Source organism: Camelus ferus, chromosome 1 (genome assembly GCF_009834535.1).
Source record: "Camelus ferus isolate YT-003-E chromosome 1, BCGSAC_Cfer_1.0, whole genome shotgun sequence".
NCBI lineage: Eukaryota > Metazoa > Chordata > Mammalia > Artiodactyla > Camelidae > Camelus > Camelus ferus.
Window position 1 is genome coordinate 68475083 of NC_045696.1, and position 20519 is coordinate 68495601.

Sequence of the window (20519 nt, forward strand, 5' to 3'; positions counted from 1 at the left end):
CTATGATCTAGACAGCAAACATCTAACCAGACCACAACTAGAACTCTAGAATACCATTTCTCAAACTTCCTTTCTATGCGTGTGGGGAGTACGGGAGTAGTGGATCTAAGAGTCTGTTGGTGCTTTCCCCACACAGAGACATACAATAATGGTCACATATGTTCAGAGGGTTCCTGGGCTTTTGTACATCCAGACTGGCAGTCCCTGACCTAAAACTGCACCTACTGGCCAGGAATCTGTTAGAAAACTCAGAGTTAAGTGAAAAGGACCCTGGCCTTGGAATGTGGAGATCTGGTCCAGCTGTGTACTATGTGAGCCAGAGAATTTCACTACCCATTTCCAGGCTCAGTGGCTCAAACTCTGAGGCTCAGTAGATGGTTTCTGAGATTTCTTTCTAGCTCCAAGTTTCTAGGACGAAAATGAAGTCAATCTCACTTTTTTTTCCATTTAACTTTTTTTTTTTTTTTTTTTTGGTCACTGTAGAAGGGCAGGTAGACTAGAAGGATCTCAGGGGCTAAGAGGGATAGAGGATGAGCCTAAGGTACTTTCCTCCGCTGTAAGGAAAAGAGAAGTTCTTCTGGAGTCCCATTACATCTTAATCTACAAGACTCTTTACAGAGATAATGGAGAAAGGGATGATTCAGTCCTAAAATCCACATTCCACTCTCAAATCCGTTCTTAGAGGAATGCTTCTGAATCTCAGCTTGTCACATACATATACGTTTGCATTTGGTTCTCCTAAAATGTTTGCGTACGGTGATGGATAGTGTTGTCTGGACACATTTATGCGTATGCAGCTGAGTATGATGGTGCATTTGCTTCTCCGGGGGCTGAGTGAGTGTGTGTGTAATTGAGTGTGTACATATGCAAGTGTGTGAGTGAAATTTGGAACGTGTATGTGCGTAGCACTGAGTGAACATTAAAAGATTGTGTAGATGGTGTGGCATGTGTGGAATCATGGGGACCTGTCTGTGTGCGCGCAGGGTTTTGTTTTTTTGTTTTTTCTTTAATAAGCCACTTTTGATTGTGTAGCCTCCTCTCACTTCTGTGATTGATTTCACGAGGGTAATGGTGCGTAAAAGCGCTGGTGAGATCTGGGGGCGCCTCCTAGTCTGACGTCAGAGAGAGAGTTTAAAAGGGGGGAAACGGTGGAGAGCGCACAAGCCGCTTTAGGAGTCGCGAGGTTCAGAGCCCTTGCTGCTGCCTGCGATCTGCTCCTAGAGTTTGATCAACCGCCCTCCAGCTCGGCTTCTCCGGCGCCGCAGAGATGCTGTCCTGCCGCCTCCAGTGCGCGCTGGCCGCGCTCTCCATCGTCCTGGCTCTGGGAAGTGTCACCGGCGCGCCCTCGGATCCACGACTCCGTCAGTTTCTGCAGAAGTCTCTGGCTGCTGCCGCTGGGAAGCAGGTAAGGATACTCCCTCGACGCCTTCTTTCCCCTCCCCTGAAACCCCCAACCTTCCCTTAGCCTTGTCCCCGCTCTCTTGGGTGGACCTAAGAGGTGTTCCAGACGAGTGTCGGTGTTTTTCTGGGTCCCTCAGCTACCAAAGCTCTCGGGATAACTTTCAAAGTCCGGAATCCGTTTTTACCTCTTCTTTTCCTGATCAGCGCAGTCGGTCACAGTTCAGGTGAGTTCTTCGGCATTCAAGAAAATTTCAAGACACGGGAAACAGAGCTCGAAGGGATGACGGTATCTATCCCCGGTGCTGACCGCGGGAGGTGCTGACCCAGGTGCTGAAAGCGCGGACTTCTGAAGCGGCTGTCTTCCTAAGCTGTACCTTCCATGCAGCGGGGCTAGGGGCTAAAGGGCACTCTGCAGCCAGAACACAGTATGTTTAGGATTGTGAAAGATTTCATTCCCCAAAGATGACTTAGTAAAAACGGCAAGGAAAATCCCAGTATGAAGTTCGTGCTATGGAAATTGAGTGAAACAAACTGTTGGCACATGTTTTATCTTTGCAAAACTAACGATCTGCTATTTCTTTCTGTGTGTGTTTTAAACGTACAGAGGCAGAAAACGTGCAGGAACATTTGATTTTTTAAAGCTCCTTTGTGTAACTTGCTGATTAAAGCAACAGCCCTTGTTTTTATATCCTTAACTGATTTTAAGTGTGACAAAAATTGCACAGCTGTGAAAATTGGGGTTTGAGTTGCGGTTGAATCTTTTTATTCAAACTAGGCGTTTCCATTTCTTCTTCTCTATCACCCTCATCCTATCTCTCTCTCCCTCTCTCTCTCTCTCTCCCCCCTCTCTCTCTCTCTCTCTCTCTGTCTCCCCTACACCTTGCAGGAACTGGCCAAGTACTTCTTGGCAGAGCTGCTCTCTGAACCTAACCAGACAGAGAACGATGCCCTGGAGCCGGAAGATCTGTCCCAGGCTGCTGAGCAGGACGAAATGAGGCTGGAGCTGCAGAGATCCACTAACTCAAACCCGGCCATGGCACCCAGAGAACGCAAAGCTGGCTGCAAGAATTTCTTCTGGAAGACTTTCACATCCTGTTAGCTTTATTAATTATGTTTGTCCCTATAAGACCTCTGATCCCTCTCCTTCAAACCCCATCTCTCCTCCCTAATTCCCCCAATCCTCAGCAACATGCTCACATGAGAAACAGAAGACTGTAAATACAAAATAAAATTGTGGTGAAAATTATGAAAAACAAGACTGGTTTTTTATTGAGTAAAACTTTCTGTTTAATAATACGTGATTAACTTCAGTTGTGATTTCAGACAAGTTGTTTGAGATATGCACTCCAAATCTCACAGACACACTGTTTAAAATTCCCTGTGGTAATAAAGGTTATGTTTTAAGTGGTAACTCTGATAGTTTGGATCGTTTTAAACACAAACAATTTCAAATAATTATGAATTCTAATTTTAATCTAGTGATAACTATTGGAAAGGGCTGCTACAAACATCAATTACACATTAAATACATTTAAAATTATATGTTGAAATGAGAATTAGTATTCATGGGTAGGTAGGTTGAAATGCCCAACTAACCACCAGAGTGTTATGTAAAATAAATGATATATAAAAAATGAAAGGAAAAATCATTAAAAGTTGGAGCAAAGAAGCTGGCTTAATAGCTAAAATAAAGTTCTGAGGATTTAAAATGTTTATAGTTTGTGAACGGTTATCTAGAGAAAAAATATTGCTTTAATATCTTTTTTTGACAATCCTCTTTGTAACTGAATAAGGCTAAATGATAGTTTCTGTTTTAAATATAAGCTCCTAAATTTTTTCCCTCGGGGAAAATATCTGTTTAATTATAGGATTCCAACATGAGAGCTATGGGTTGCAAGAAACGTGTGTTGGGTCGTCTCACTGACTGCTACACTATCAGGGGTATTGAAGTAAAATATTGTCATTGCAGAACAACTGAAGGAGAGATTTCAAGCCTTCTTTTGATGTTATCAAAATGTGACTAAAATAAAGATGCAGACAATAATAAAAATACTCAGTACATGTCAGCTATTATTATTAGCATTATAATAATATACTAAATGGCACTGCTCACAACAGAGATAGAAACATTGCTCATTTAACTTACAAAGACCTTAGATAGGTGTCCCTTTGGAGATGTGTGTTTTAACTACAAACTGTATTTCTGAAGAGCTGCCAGAATAAGAAACCAAATATAAACACATAAACTCAGTCTAAACCCCCATAGTATTATGAACTTACTGATGGCAGCATATAAACATCTAACAGGAATTTTGTATTTTAAAGAAAATATTTGTGTTAGATAACACACGTTTTTAATATGAACATGGCTTAGCGGAAGTTAATTCCTGAACAGCTGATCAAACAAGAGAAAATCTAAGCCACTTAACTAATCTCTGTGAAAACAGAACATCCTTTGAAGTACTGGTGCATCTTTTATTTACAAGACGTTTAGGAGGGAATTAATGAGTGTCCATTAGGGGATCTGTCTGTGTTAAATGCCTTACTGTACATCTGGTTACCACCAACTCAATGGAGTAATAAAATCACATTACTATGATTAAAGCACAGAAGAGAACACAACTTAATTATTTTCTGAGCAGTGTATAGATTGTATGAGTGCCAGGGGATTTTAAGTTTTTAGTATCATCTTTAGTCATCAGTTCCCAACAGTGGTATGGAAATAGTTGGCAAGAATTATGTAGTCATGTGCCCACATATAAACTTATTCTTTATTTAAAGCTTAAATTGAATGAATCATTTAATTAGGGTTAGCTGTCTTTCAGCCTCAGTTTTCCCAACCTCATAAGTAGAGGATTGTACTGACAAAGGCATACATATCCCTTTCAGACGTGACTGTCATTTTGTGCTTCAACATTGACAAAACTGCTGAACAAGTACTGATTTTTGAACATTTTAAGTAAGATGTGGAGCATAGTTGTTGTTGTTGTTGTTTTTTAAATATACAGAAGGCTTTACTTTTTACTTCCTATTTAGTTCATTTGTGTTCCTCCTAAGTTTGATTCACTGAAAGAGTCTAGTATTCTAGCCACAACAGACCTTTCAGATTGTATTTTCCTTCCTCCTTAACACAACCATAGGTTTCAACAGTCCTGAGCCACCTGCTACTTCTTTTCCAGGGGAGAGCTTGGGCAAAATAATTCTCTTTTCTGGGCCTTAGGTTCCCCATCTGAAAATAGGCATAGTAATAAAACCAATCCCTTGGAGTTATGAGGATTCACCAAGACCATATATTTAGAGTTCTTGGTGTGTGGTAAACAGCTGGTAAGTTTTAGATGTTATTCTTGGTGTTAATTTTGTTCTCATGTATGCTGTGCTTTCTAGCCTCTCTTTCTTTGCTTTTGCTATTTCTTGACATTTCCATAGGTCCAAATCTAACCCAGCGTTGAGGACTTGTTTTATATGCTTCTTGCTCCATAAAATTCTTGCTCTAAGCCCTCAACTGGGATATCTCCCTTCTCTGAGTACTAATCTGTATCTCTTCCAAGGTGCTTACTTATCACTTCCTACAACTTATTGTAGTTGCATGAGGGTATGTAGGAGAGTGAGTATTGATATGTGAACTTGCAATGAAAAAATGTATGTCTGATTCATATGCACGGTGCAATCAGTACCTCAGACAGTGCACATAGTATGTTCTTAGTGTTCACTGAAGAATGAATGAATGGTCCATGAACTTGCAGTCTCAAGTGAAACAAATCTCTATTTGCTAGGTGGCAACTTTCTTTCTTAGGAATAGCACAGGAAAATTACATTAATGACTATTCTATGTGATGCTGGTGTAACACCAGAAAGACATAGTACATGATTATAATTTTTATAACCAATGAAGCATGTAATTAGCAGACTCACTCATTTTGGAAGCTGCAATCAGTCCAGTTTTCCTGAATCATTATACAAATTTCCTCGGTAGGGTCTGCTTAGCTGCCCAACAACCATGGGGCTCACAGTTATAGAGAATCAGATTCACTGACACTTTTTCACATTGGTTTATCTTAAGATCATGCAGATCCACTCTTGAGCTCATGCAGGACCAATTTTTTCACCTTGGCTTAAACTCTCAATATATAGACAATTCAGTTTTATGGTGACACAAAATATACCTTTAATTCTGAATATTAGACATGAAAGAGGGCTCAGAAATTATCTTGTCCTCAGCATTTACTTTACTGGAAGCTGACATATAGAGAGGATTCCTGTCCAAGATACCCAGTAAACTGATGCAGAGTCTGGACAAAGCCCTAAGTTCCCACTCTTAGAGGCTGGGATTTGGAGCCCTGGGAATTTTCATTGGATTTTATAAATTAAGTAAAGTTTTACTAAATAGGCTTTAACATCACTGAAGTTGGTATACCTCTCAAGGTCCCGGATAAATATTCTAGATTACACAAGTGGCCACCTCATTCCAATTAGCTTCACATGTCTCTGGAATATGGTCCATTAAGATGGTGAAATTGTTATGTAGAGGTTAAATAGTTCTATTAAAATAAATACTAATTCAAAGAAATTCAGGCTTTTAGAGTAGGGTTCAAATAGATAAGAAAGATAATGCATTCCTAATTAATGGCTGCTTAATTCTATCTTTCCTGTACAAAATATACATAAAAGTACATTTTCAGTTCCAATGCTGCACTAAGGTCAGATGGCACACATTGCGAAAAGAAGTATTCAGCTACCCTGGAATTACTATGCCTGGGTAACAATTTATTTGACTACAGAATACCCATTATGAGAGTCAAGAATTAGGAATTTAAGTAGGAAATAGCTCTTTCTTCCTTATTTTTCCATCTACATTCTCCCAGCCAATCAAAGATGAAAGGCAGTGATTTTACCAGACTTCTCACCAACATCTTCTTCATCCTCCTTTGTATTTGCTATTATACATGGATTAGCATGATGGAGTCATATGTAAGACCACACAAGTTCCGTACCCTTCAAGAAATCTGGAGTTTCCTGGCTCTCACGTTTTTCTCTCATGTGATTTATGAAAGCACTTCTTCCTGGATCAACCTATTAGGAATCATTGTGGTGGACAGATTTCTAATGTTGTTGCTGCTGCCTTTCTCCTTCAACTCCTCTTTCTCCTCCTCCTCCTTCTCCTCCTAGTTTTTCTCTAACAGTCACTCCTCTCTTTGACCACAGCATCCCCAATTACTTTCTGTTACCACCCCTCTGTGCCTGTTCAGCCATGTGGCTGGCATGAGACTGACTCCACTTCCAGTTCAGAATGGACATTAGGATGGATTAAACCATTCAGAATATATGACCCCCAGGTTATGGGGATTGATTCATGGCTTGAGCACCTGACCCATCACAGCGAACCTTAAGACTTTTGTGGGGGCACTGCTGGGACATCTCTTTCTTGCTGATTGTGGATGAGGAAGCATGAAAGGTTTGTCAACCATATTGAGACAGCCAGTGCAGTCTGAAGGCCTATGCTGCAGAAGGCAGAGCGATGATACGTAAGGAAACTGGGTCTCTGGTGGCCTCACTGAAGTATGATAGTAAGCTTATCCCAAACGCCAACAGCAGCAGCAGCAACGATGGCAATTTTTACCTCTGACCCTCATGTGTATTATCTAAGTAATTTTCTATATTTTTAAAGAGTAGTTCAGGTTTCCTTTACTTTAACCAGATGCTTTCTTATCCACACACTTAGCATTACCTCATATTATTAGTAGTGTGTGTGTATATGTGTGTGTTTGTGTATGCACAAATGTATGATTCTATAGGTATGTGTTTGTTCATATATCTGTAGCTGTTTATATATTTAGGCTTGTCCTAACTTCCCAATGAGATAAACATTTTCAGAGGAAAAAGACTAGACTTTGTGCTGTTTTGAAACCCCATTATGTGAAGAGTCTATACCAGCTTCTTTACAAATACTGTTGATAATAAAGAACAAGAGAATCAGCTTACATTCATTTAATATTTTCCAATGCATTAAAGTGTTCTACTGTTGTTATCTCATTGAATCTTCACACATTTTATAATTTATCAACTGAGCTTAGGATAGGAGTTTATACTTCATTTGCCACAAATGTAAAAATTGATGTTCAAGGTATGTACGTAACTTGCTTACAGTCACAGAAAGCTTATGTGGCAGAGCTTAAAATTAAGACCAGCTCTTCTGAAGAACCAAGTAAAGCCGACCGTCCTTTTCAGTTGTAGGGACACCACAATCAATCAGACAGTGGTATAGTAGGTCAAGCCCTTTGCTTTCTGCTCTCCCTCTGCTGTTTGCTATGGCAAGCACTGACATCTCATTGCTGGGGTTGACATCCTACCAATTGGCCTCTGACATCCTCGGATCGCATCGTATCCACTGAATTCAGGGAGCCTGTTTTTATGGCAACAACCCTCACTGTCATTCCTGGCCTGCAGAGAAGAGACTGTAAGAGCTTCACAGACAATTCATGAGGCTTCTCATTCAGTCTCAGTGAAAAGACTGTCTCTGGATCATTTCATGGAGCATAGGTAGGAGACGAATAAGTAGGAATTATCTGATTATGTAAGATGTAATAAAAAGTATCTTTGCTTTTGTCTAGAGTCTTGACTTTGGGCTTCCTTATGTACTCCTCCTCAAGTACCTTTCTTGAGAGTTACATCCTGGTGAAGATAAGATACCAGTGATCATAACTTGAGGTCTCCCCTGAGGAAGGTCTACCTTCCTAAGTACACTGTATTTGCTTTTCTAAAATTGTCAAGTTATTATCATTAACATGTCATTTATTTTACATGCTGTTGTGTGGCTGTCATACTGCTCAGTATATGAGTGCAGATTTATTTTTTTAGTAATGCGCTCTTTCAGTCCACAAATATTTATTGATGATCTGTCTGCTAAGTGGAAGCTACAAAGATTAATTAGTTAAAGTCTCTGTCCTTAGGCAGTTCAAGTCTGAATGAATGTTCACTGGTAGGTAACTAAAAGACATTGATTCTCAAAGTGTGGCCCTGGACCAATGACATTAGAATCACCTCATAACTTGTTGGAAAAGCAACTTCTTGGGCCCAAGCCCAGATCTACTGAATAAGAAATTTTGGTATTGGATTCAGAGATCAGTGTTTTAACAAGCCCTCTGAGAGATTCTAATGCACACTAAATTTTGAGAACTACCGTTTTAAGACAAGAAGGAAAAATATGAGGACAGTCACCATGGTGAAGATAATATTTAATTTTTTAATTTTCATATTTCATTCCAAAATTTTTATCAAATAAATTTACAAATAAAGTGGAAGTTCCTTTTTATCTCATCCTCAGGTATATTCTCATTCCCCTTTCTCCTTTTCCTAATTCAGTGTGTATTCCTCCTGCCTGTGGTTTTATACTTTTACTATATATGTATGTGATCATCAATAATACGTTGTATTGCTTTGTGCTTTAGCTATCTTTATATGTAGTAGCTTAGTTGTATTTTTGGAATTTTTTCCGTCTTTTAAGTTTCTGCATAATATTTCATTGTGCAAATATATCAGAATTATTCTTGTCTTCCTCTGTTGTTAAATAGTTTGGCTTTTTTTTCAAATTTGTTCAGGAGAGTGAAGTTATTGATGTCATTAGATCTTTCTCAGCACTGTGTGACTGGGGTGATCTCTCTTTACCAAAGGAAAAAAATAAAATCAAAATAATTCTGCTGGTCTCATGGTCCTTTTCATTTAGTCAAAAGAATTCCATGTTTCCAAGCAACTTCTACATTATAACTTGCTACCATTGAAATATATATATATATATATATATATATATATATATATATATATAAAAGATATATATATAATTAAGCATACCATTGAATATAAGTCTATCTACTTACTGCCTCTCTGTTCTTATTCATTTCATCAAGATTTGGCCTCACTGAAATTGGTTCTTTGGAAATCGTCTATAAAGAGAATACTCTGACTCTCAGCAGGTATTTCAAAACCCTCTTGATTTCAGTTGGTGTAAGTTCCCATCACATGGTTCTAGGGGAGACAGAGAGCTGAAGAAATCTGCAATGTCCTATTTCAATCTCTCTCTGGGAGGAATTGAATCAAGACTAACCTGGGGGTGAAGTGGTAAAGGCTTTATCTGCCTGGGTGGATAAAGTCACAAAGAAAATCAATTGTTCAGGGCAGGGTATAGCTCAAGTGGTAGAGTACATGCTTAGCATACAGGAGGTCCTGGGTTCAATCCCCAGTACTTCCTCCAAGAATAAATAAATAAGTAAGTAAACCTAATTACCTCCTCCAACCAAAAAAAAAAAAAAAAAAAAAAGGAAGAACAGAAAATCAATTGTTCATTGGGACCATATCCAGGCCGTTACAGACTGAAGCTGTTGAATCTGCTATAGGCCTCTTCAGAAATCTAGTTACTTTATATCTGGTGAATTTCATTATCGTAACAGTCCCAACCAGCTCCCAGGGGTTCACCAATGCCCTTCTGATCCTGGCCTGAGAGCTGTCCCAGAGTAACATGCAGTAGAACCTAGGAGAGAGAATCATAGCATTTCCTGGCAACGTTCTAACCCATTATTTAGAATTTGAACCTGTCCTTGAGGCTGCGTGCTTGCCTATCATTTAATACTTGAACTCGCTCTATCATATCCCTATCCAGAGGATATTCAGACTCTGATTAAATTTCTTTGGTGATGAAGGATTCCCTCTCTCCTGAGGTAGTTTGGGGTTAGACAAAGTTTAATCACTCCTTCAAAGAAAGTCCTCCAAATATTTGCAGAGCACACTCATGCTTTGACCCCTTCAGTGCACCCATTACTCCCTTCTCCCTCCTGGCCATCCTCAAGTTCTTTCTATTGCATGCGACATGGATTCCAATTCTTTTACTCATCTCTGCACACACTTGAGTGTGGCCTATCCTTTGTTTTTGTTTTCTGAGAGAAGAAAAAAACATTCTAAAGATCTAAGAAAGAAGGATTTTAACTATAGTGTTAAATATATCAATTTCCTTTTTTTTTTTTTTTTTTTTTTTGATGGACTCTGCCTCATGGTACCTTGGCTATGTTGATTATATATTAGTTGAAATGAAAGTTAATCTGTACTGGCTTTTTGGTTTCGTTACTGTCACCAAACCATGGGAAGACATTTTCTCAAACAATGGGAACTTTTTTTTAATATATATGACAAAAATGAGGTTTAGGGAAGAAAAGTGTAATACAACCTCCAATGTTACATTCAGGGTTAAAATTTAGTTCTCCTGATTTTTTTTTACCAGTGTTCACTACACCGTTTTTCCAAAGACACTTGTAGGTATCAGTCAGACATAAGTTAATTACAGGATTTAAGACAATCTGCTGCTTGGAAAGGTCGTGTTGTCAACTTCTGCTAAACTAAAATACAATGAATAGAGCTGGGCAGCTGGGATTCCTAATTCTAGCTGGTTTAGTTTTAAACCCAGTGCAGTGTCACCCAGTTCTCAAGAAGGACTGGCGAATAACATTTTCTTTGTTTCTATTCAATGACAAGAACACTACTGAGTGCTGAAGCACCAACCACAGGCTGTGGAATTTCAGAGACTCAGACCTTGGCCTTGAGGAGTCCAGTGCAGAGGGGAAGGTTGACATGTTCATGGACGAGTGTAGGAAGCCCCACAGCTGAGGTGTGAAGCAATTGCCTCAGGAGTGCAGCCAAGAGAAAAGAAACTGGAGTTGCTGAGCCTTTAACAGGTGGTAGAGAGTTGAGCCATGTGACTGTTGCTCCAAGTTGAGGGGATAGAGGCAAAAACACAGAGGTGGGGAAATGCAGGGTGTGTTTCAAGGATGATGAATCAGTTTTTATGTGTGTTACCTTGATCTAGATTTTTCCTTGGACCCTAAAGGACAATTTGGGCTGCTGCTTGTTCATACTTTTTTGGGGTGGTTGATACAGGAAGACAAGGCTTTCCCTGAGATGCATGGAGGATGAATGAATTATTTTTTGAGATGATGTGTGAGCATTTTTTAGTGTCTTTCTGAAACTAAAAAGCATTTGCAGGGGTCAAAACAAAGAGGTCTTGCTATACACTGCAGCCCCAGAACAAAAACAAAATGTTAAAGTAGCTAGTCAAAATGTTTTTTGACAATTCAACCTTAAAATGACTTTAAATAAAAGACAGAGAGCCATTTGGAAGGCTGATCCATTAGCATATGGCCTTTTATTTGTCTTAATTGCTCGCTATTTCAGTATCTTTTTTCCCTCTTGCATTTGTCTTAATTTTTATGGAAAGTTTAATAACGTGATAATATCCATGATTCGTTTAAAATTCAGGGCAAAGCATTAATCAGAATTTTAGGGCTGAGGGAATCATCCAGTGATTAGAGGGAAGGCCTTTGTTTTAGACATAAAGAATATAGCTTTCTTTTAAGAACTCCCATCCAATTGTGTGTAGACCTTAATAGTTTACAGGGCACTTTTACAAGTATTAATTCACTCACTCAAGATAAAGTACTGAGTGTCTACTCTGTATGAAACTCTCCTCTGGTGCTGGAGATATAAATATAAATATGGCATCATCCCTGCCCTCGAGGAGGTCATGGTTTTTTGGGAAAATCTGCTTTGTAAACTAAGTTATGACTAAGTACGATAGCAAATATAGTCAGCTCATAGGCAGGAGTAAATACATTTGTCTGTGGGAGTGGGAGTATTGACCTAGGTCCTGAGGATGACTAGAGATTTATAAGATGAAAGGAGTTGCAAGATGATTCAGTCAGAGGAAAAGCAGGTGCTGAACACGTTGATGAGTGACTTAGACTCATTTGGAGGCAAGTAAAACAAACCCATTCATACTTGCTTAAACAAGAATGGGAGTGTATGACTGGGAATCATGGGCATCCTGTAGATTCCCTAGGGCAGAGTCCTGCCAGGCAACACGGTGAGGCTGAACACGAACAGAAAAGGTATCCCCAGAACCATAGTTACCTTATTTATAGCTCTCTGTCTAAATACCTAAATTCTTGGTACTTGGCCCAGCTTGGGTCCAGAATCTGCTCTAGCCCTACCCACATGACCAGATTGGGAAGATCATGTGATACACACATGGTTTCCAAGGCTCTCCTCTATGGGTGAAAGCTTCAAAGAAGGGAGTTTGAAGCCTGCAAAGGTAATCCAAAAGTTGTCTGCTCTCAGCAGATCTGAGACCCTTAGCAAGAATTAAGAAATGCAATAGTACCAATGGGTGGAGTGGTGATGGTAGTGATGGTGGTTGTGTGTGTGTGTGTGTGTGTGTGGTGTGTGTGCTAACAGAGATCAGGATGTAGATGAGACTGGAGAGTTGGCATGAAGGACACTGTGAAAGGGTTTTAATCTTTTTGGTTTTTAGATGATGAGTGACTTTAAAATATGCTGAAAGTAAAATGGTCAGAATTTCATTTTGGGTAGTTAACTATGATGACGGTGTAGAATATGAACTAGAAAGGGATAAACTGAAAAAAGAGAAGATATTTTAGAGGTAGTTGAAATAGTCTAGGTAAGAGACTAACAGAGCCTTAATTAGGCAATAAGAATGGGTAAAATGGAATGAAATGGAAAAAAATTTCAGGAGAAAAGCATAACTGAATATTGAGGCTATTCAATGTGGCTGGGGACTTAGGAGGAAACTAGCATGGTTTCCACTTTTTTAATGTAAGCAGCAGAGTAGCATGGGGTGCCATTCACCAAGACAACAGAGAAGAGAAGGCTTAAGGGATGTAGAGTAGGTTTGTGGCGGGTATGTTGAGCTAAGAAGCTAAGGACCACCCACGGGGAACAGTGAAGAGATACATTTCCCTTGGGAGTCAGGTCTAGGCTGGAGAAGAGATTTAGGAATCATATTTCACGGATGGTAGTTGAAGGCAAGGAGTAAAATTATCCAGGAAAAATGTGCAGAGTAAGAGGAGGAATGGAGAGAGGATAGAGCCCTGAGGGGAATCCCTCAGAAGAGGTGTTGAAAGGGAATAACCTCAGAGAGGAGCTTGAAAGGAATGACCATAGAGATGAGGAAAAGAGGGGTGTCCTGGACCCGAATGGTACAGAATTTTAAAAGACAGGGAAGTTGTTTAGTCATCATCCTGTGCTGTAGGGCAAGTAGATATTATTTCCATTTCATGGGGAGAAAATGGACTTTTAGAAACGTAAATGACTCATTCAATTACATAGGGCTGATTAGTGTCAGGCAAGACTAGAACCGGGATGTTTTGAATTTCAGCCCCATGTTCTGTCAACCACAGACCATGACGACAGTGCCCCAGCAGAGAAATGCTGGAGCACTCCCGGCTCTTCTCGGGAGGTGGGATGGGGCTGGGGAAGTGTTGGAGCTGATGGCCAGGTCCCGTAATTGCTGTTGTGTTGTGTCTCCGGTGGCCAGCTCAGAGCTGGTGGGCGGCCAGGAGGAAGCAGCACAGGCCTCTCAGGTGGGGCTCCAGCCTCGAGGCCAGCTCTGCCTTTAAATGAGTCTGACTTCAGCCAGGCTGGGCCTCAGTTTCCTCCCCTGTAAAATTGGGTAGGCGTGAAAGTGGATAGTCTCCCATCTCTAATTTTATGATTCTGTTTTATGATATGGTTTATTGGGTTTTTCCTCATTACAGAGGGAACATATCGTCATAAACTTTCAATTCTGTTTCCAAGCATGGGGGTGAGAGGGCGACTGGAGTCACAGAGGAAGAACTGGAGACCTTTATCTTTATAGACACAGATAAATCACAATTTACTAGCTTCTGTAAAACCTTGGCTGAATATGATAGGGGACAGGAGAGTTAAGGGAGGAGGCAGAGACTAGGGGAGTGGGAAGACTGAAAACAAATTTAGAATGATAACGGTGAAGAAAAAAAAACAAGAAAGAAAAAAATGAAGCCACTCTAATTAAAAATAGCTGAAACCCCAGAGATGTGTTTAAAAGCAATCACACTGGATTGTTCAAATTAAGAACAATAAAGAAATGGCTATGCCAACTCACTCCATATTCGGAGTGCCTTTAAAAAATAATAATAAACTGATATTAGAAAAAAGCTTTTCCTCTTGCAAATTTTCCCCTTGCTGCAGAAAGAGAAAAACAGATAATTTCACATCATTTCCCTCTACTTTTTGGGTGCTAGGATGAAAGGAGAATGAAATTAAATCCACTTTAAATGTTTTCCTTCCAGGCTGTAAAGCTGAGGGCATCATTTATCCCAGCCCTGGTACTTATATAATCTTGGGGAGCCCTTGGAAGTCATTAAATAAAAAGAAGACATCAAATAATAGAAAAGAAGGCAATTAAAATGCTAGACCCAATAAGATAGAAGACTTGATTTTAATTCAAGTCCAGGACCCAGAATATTGGAAAATGACCAATGCTAGAGAGGCTGTGGACAAAAGGGACCCTCCTACAGTGCTGGTGGGGATGCAGTTTGGTGCAGCCACTATGGAAAACAGTATGGAGATTCCTCAAAAGACTAGGAATAGACTTACCATATGACCCTGGAACCCCGCTCCTGGGCATATATCCAGAAGGAATCCTACTTCAAAAAGACACCTGCACCCCAATGTTCATAGCAGCACTATTTACAATAGCCAAAACATGGAAACAGCCTAAATGTCCATCAACAGGTGGATAAAGAAGATGTGGTATATTTATACAATGGAATACTATTCAGTTATAAAAATGACAACATAACGCCATTTGCAGCAACATGGATACTCCTGGAGAATGTCATTCTAAGTGAAGTAAGCCAGAAAGAGAAAGAAAAATACCATATGAGATCGCTCACATGTGGAATCTAAAAAAAAAAAAAAAAAAGAACATAAATACAAAACAGAAACAGACTCATAGACATAGAATACAAACTTGTGGTTGCCAAGGGGGCGGATGGTGGGAAGGGACAGACTGGGATTTCAAAATTTGTAGATACTGACAGGCATATGCAGAATAGATAAACAAGATTATACTGTATAGCACAGGGAAATATATACAAGATCTTGTGGTAGCTCACAGCAAAAAAGAATGTGACAATGAATATATGTATGTTCATATATAACTGAAAAATTGTGCTCTACACTGGAATTTGACACAACATTGTAAAATGACTACAATTCAATAAAAAAAAAAGTTAAAAAAAATAATGCCTGTAGGAGTGGAAGGGGGACCATGGCTTCTTGGTTGCCAGGCCATCTTTCCTTGTATAGAGGAGAAATGGACATAGCTGACCCAATGAGTCTGGTAGTTCTAAGGCTCCCTGAACCTCGGAGGAGAACTGGGTCTTGCGCAGGGTGCATGCAGAGGGTGTAGATTTCAAATGTGGAGATCCGCTGGGATGGGATCTGTTTCGTAAGAGGAAGACAGCTTAGCCTGGGAGGTCAGATTTAGAGGCTTGTCTTCTTTTGTATCTGTTCTGTCTGACTCTGGGCGTGGGCCCTGGGGTTCTTGTGACTAAGAATCTCTACAGGAGGCTGCACTTGCTCAGACTAATGGCTCTCTACGCGCAGCAGGATCCCAGATTCAGGCCCTTCTAGTCCAGACAACCTGAAGTTAGCTACCCTAGGAAGCAAAGGCCCCCCAGACACGTTTTCCAGAGGGTCATCTTTGTGGCTCCAGCACTGAGACGATGTCCACCTGTTTCAGGAGATCGTGGTGTCTCTGGAATCCCCCTGTCATTCCAGTTTCTGCCCTTGGTCATCCCTGGGGGACCATTGGCTCAAAACCCTCAAAATGTGCATATGACAGCATAAAGTGTTCTCTTTTCCACTCTTTCCAGGGCAGATGCAGAAGCAGGAAAGGCCAGAAATTGTCAATGAGTTTAGGATGGGGCTTAAAGAATCAGGTCTGAGCCTTGCAGGAAGGGTACAGACTCTTAGAAAATGGGCGTGAAAGGTCCCACTGCACAGACTTTCCAGGTGCTACCATCTGCTTGAGGCCGTGGCCCAGGGAGTGCATCTGTCTGCCCATGGCCATGCTGGGCTCATTGACTCTGGGGTATTCAGTAAGGAATGAATGTTTCCTGAATCTGAGAGGCTCTTCAACCTCAGTTGTTTAGGTAAGTTTTAAGAAGTCTGAAAGGTTTCATTGTTGTGATTTGTTTGTTTGCTTTTCTACTTGAGAATCCGAATGATGTAGTTAGAAGCACACTGGATTTTAAATAATGGCAACAGCACAGATTCTCTCCTTTAACCCTTTCCTCTGACATGAAATAAGTGTTACTGTTATTCTTACTTTACAGTGAAGCTTAGCAAGATTGTGGCAGAGCTTGGAATAGAACCTGGCTCTGTCTGACTTTAAGAATGCTTCTGTATCAACTCCATATTAGAAAAGAGTCATAGCCCCCAGGCATCTCCTCCTGTTACACTTGGATGGGTCTAGCAGTGAGATCCAGCACAGGCAAACTTTTGGGAGGTCTTGTTGAATAGGGTCTGTAGGAGATCAATCCAATCAGCACAATTATTAAGTAAATAGTGGGAAATAAAGTTTTCTAGGTGGAGAAGAGATTGCAAACCAGTTGGATGGACTTAGTATGGCGACCAGTGTCAACTCTTCAAGGGTTGTGGATAGAGGAGTGAGTGTCTAGGTCCAGAGCCAGGCAAAGATCAACAGGCAGAGAGGCCACATCCAAAGTCCATCCCGTCATTCACTGGTTGAATTTAAGGTGAGCTGGTGGCAGGGAGAGCCAATATGATTGTTGGATTGTGTGAGGGTTGGAGGCCTGACCCAGTGAGGGAATAATCAAGGGACATTTTGGAAAGAAAAAAAAAAACAATGACAGTATTTGATGACAAATTAGACATAAGACCTTAAGGAGAGTAATGAGTCAAGCGTGACTGAGGTTCCTAACTGAAAAAGGTATATGCACACAGATTTCTTTTCCATCTCAGAACCACGCTAAGACAAGGCATCCACAGGAACCAAGTCAGGTATAGCTCAAGGATTTGGGGAGAATGGCAGAAAATATTGCTCTCAGGAATGGAATTTAACAGAAACGTATGACATTCATCAAGTATGGAATGTTTCCAAGAAATTGCTCACTTGGAGATGACTTCTGAATATTGTTAGTGAAACTAAAACTTTTTTTCTAAATTCCTCTAAGGCATTTGAAGGATATCAATTTCAAATATAATTCATATTAAATGTGTGGTAGTTCTGAGGCTCCTCATTGGTCCTGCTTATCTGTAAGGTGTATTTAGGTGTGCCCTTGACTGATACATAACTAAAGGTGTTTTTGTAACTGATTAAGGCAAATAATAAAGGAAATTCAGAGAGGGGAAATTGCCTAATGATTATAGTACTTTCTAGTGAGAGAGAGAGTCTGTACTTCAGACTGAGCAACAGAAGCCTCATAACAGACCAAGAATAATGTATTAGGTTTTACTACACTAGAAAAAATACCTAAAAATATAATATAATTTCCTCTGCTTTAATTTTTCTGCCACTAGACAAACTTCTGTTGATCTGCTCCATTCTCGGGTACCCTGATCCTAGAAATGGGGTGCCCTGGATGAAATAATGTTAATAATAAGAAAATTAGTGTCAGTTTGGGCTCTTGGACTCTTGTGAATTTGGGTAATTTGAGTCACTCCCCTAACCCTAGGTGAACTCATCTAATTCAGGCATAAATTTATTTTATTATTACTGGTTTATTAGATTCCAATTGCTGCTGTAACAAATTAGCATAATGTATTGGCTGAAAGTAACACAAACTTATCACCTTATAGCTCTGGAGGTCAGAAGCCCCAAATCAGTCCCACACTGTCGACAAGACTGTGTTCCTTCTAGAAGTTCTGGGGAGAATCTATTTCCTTTTTTCAGCTTCTGAAGACTTCTTACGTTCCTTGGTTCATAGCCCCACATCATTCCAGTTTCCTCTTCCATTGCTACCTCTCCTTGTCCTTCTCTGACTCTGAGCTTTCTGTTTCCCTCTTACAAGGCCCTTTGTCCTCTGGGCCCATATAGATAATCCAGGATAATCTCCTCATGACAAGATTCTCCATGCAATCACATCTGCAAAACCCCTTTTCCCATGTAAGATAACATATTTGTAGATTCAGGAATTAGGACATTAACTTCTTTGGGAAAGGTGATTATTTTGCAGACCACAAATACATTTGCCCAAAAGACTAAGGGCCAGTCCCTGGTTGTATAATGTTCCTAAGTCACAGGTGTATTATCCAAGGTCCTAATCTCTGAGATGGGACTTGACTGAGCAAGTCAATGACAACCTTAAGATGGGTCAAAGGAAAGTCATTATTTATGGCTAAAGGGGGACCATGAATACAAATAAGACTGCACCAGAAGGACGGTAAGCAGAATGGTGATATTTCTTGGATATTGGTCACATGATGAACACTTAAAAGAAGTTGACTCCCAGCCTTTGGATCTGTTCAAACAAAGGCTGGACTATTATTTGGTAAGGATGTTAAAAGGAGACTCAAATGATGGCAGGACTCAACGATGTTTGTGATTCCTCTAATTTTGAATACCTGTTAGTTTACTAAGTGGATTGGATGGGAAAGTTCCATTTTGTTCAGGAAATACTGTCCCTTAGTAGTCATTACCCAATGTATATTTATAATGATGAGTCAAATAAAGCTCCAGAACTCACCATCAAGAAACAAAAAGTCCCAGGGAACAAAATGGACTTCACCCTCACAGTTTCCATTAAAGTTAATGAAAAGTTAATCGTGTCAGTAGAAGTGACATAGTAGAATCTTGAGAAATTTGAGTAACAGAAGGGCTCCAAATGGTATTGGTTGAACACTAATTCATGTAACTCAGCTTTACATGAAGTGGGGAGGATAAAGGACAGTGAAAGATTGTGTTAATGCTTTGCAAAACACTTCAAACCTAGCTGTAGCAACATTGCCTCTTAGCTTGAAGTGTTTGTCCCAATGAACCACTTCATTAAAAAAGAGTGGTTTGAGCTACTTAATAGCTTCACTATCAAGTCATGAAGGCCCTGAAAAGCTGGCCTTGCCATTAAATTGTTCCCATCCTGTCTGCAGAATTGTCTGGCTGCTAATCTCAATTTCCTCCTCTACTTTTTAACCCTTTCCTAATATTTTCACTTTGGGATTTCTTGTCTTTTTTGTTATTTGAATGCTATCTGCTTGTATATAAATGAAGGAATGGAAGGGGTTGGAAAGGTGTGTGAATAGGCAGTGGAGGGGGGAGGGTGCCAAAAGGGAGGCACTTCAGCTCTTGGCAAATTCTTAGACTCCTAGAATGCCAAAGCTGGAAGGGCTTTTGGAGATTGCCCACCCCCAATCTCTTATTTTATAACTGAGGCAATGGGTCCAGAGAAGGACAGGGAGTTGTCCGAGGCCTCAGCAGGACTAGTGAAAGGAAGCGGGGGAGTAGACCTCACTCCCTCTAGCGTTCAGGTTGGTGTGTTCTTTCTACTGATGATCATATTCCATCTTCTGGTGGCGGCCTGTGGCTTCCCCACCCCTCTTAGTCTTGCGGAGGGCTTTCTGGTGCCCCCCATCAGTTGTGAACCTAAGGAAGCCCATGACAAGAATTTGAAACTTTGTCACTCACCTACCCTCATCCCCCCAAATCGACTTCTCTCTCCCTGCTTGATTTTAAAAGCTAGTTGACCAGCACATGACTTTCCTTCTTCTGGGCACTTGCTCTCACCTTTCCCCCCACACAGGATGTCCTCCCAATCTGGACGGCATCCCTCACTCCCCCCACTGGAAAGTGTTCTCATCCCTCTGAATCTTTATAGCTTCTCTTATGTTTCCCTCTAAGGTGCTGAGTGTTTTCTAAATTGTATTAGTTATTCGTGCAAATGTCTTAATGCACATAGTGATGAATTTCCTGAGGACCAAGCCCAGATCTGAGTTAACCATATATTCCCCATAGGGAGGCCTGGCACACAGAGGGTAATGATCATGGTGACAGCAGATACTAGCAAGGCCAGAAATTGTTTACACCTTCTTACAGTTACTCACGCCTTTAACCCCACAACTACATGAGGTAATGTTTTAAATCTCTACTTTATAGATGAAGAAACTGAGGCACAGGAGGTTTAGGTATATTGTCTAAGGTTTCCCAGTAGTAAGTAATGATGCCCAAATCTGAACCAGGGAAACTGACTCCAGAGCCCAACCCTTAATCACTACACGGAATAGCCTACATGTTTGTTGAA

The 20519-nt window shown here is 40.4% G+C and overlaps 1 protein-coding gene across 1 annotated transcript; it reads left to right on the forward strand.

Annotated features, from left to right (window-relative positions):
* The first annotated feature begins 1150 nt into the window (after positions 1–1150).
* On the forward strand, positions 1151–2654 carry SST (somatostatin). The gene is made up of 2 exons (XM_032472213.1): positions 1151–1405; positions 2288–2654. Exons 1-2 carry the CDS (start codon positions 1268–1270, stop codon positions 2498–2500), a joined length of 351 nt encoding a protein of 116 aa, XP_032328104.1. The 5' UTR covers positions 1151–1267; the 3' UTR covers positions 2501–2654.
* The last annotated feature ends 17865 nt before the right edge of the window (positions 2655–20519 follow it).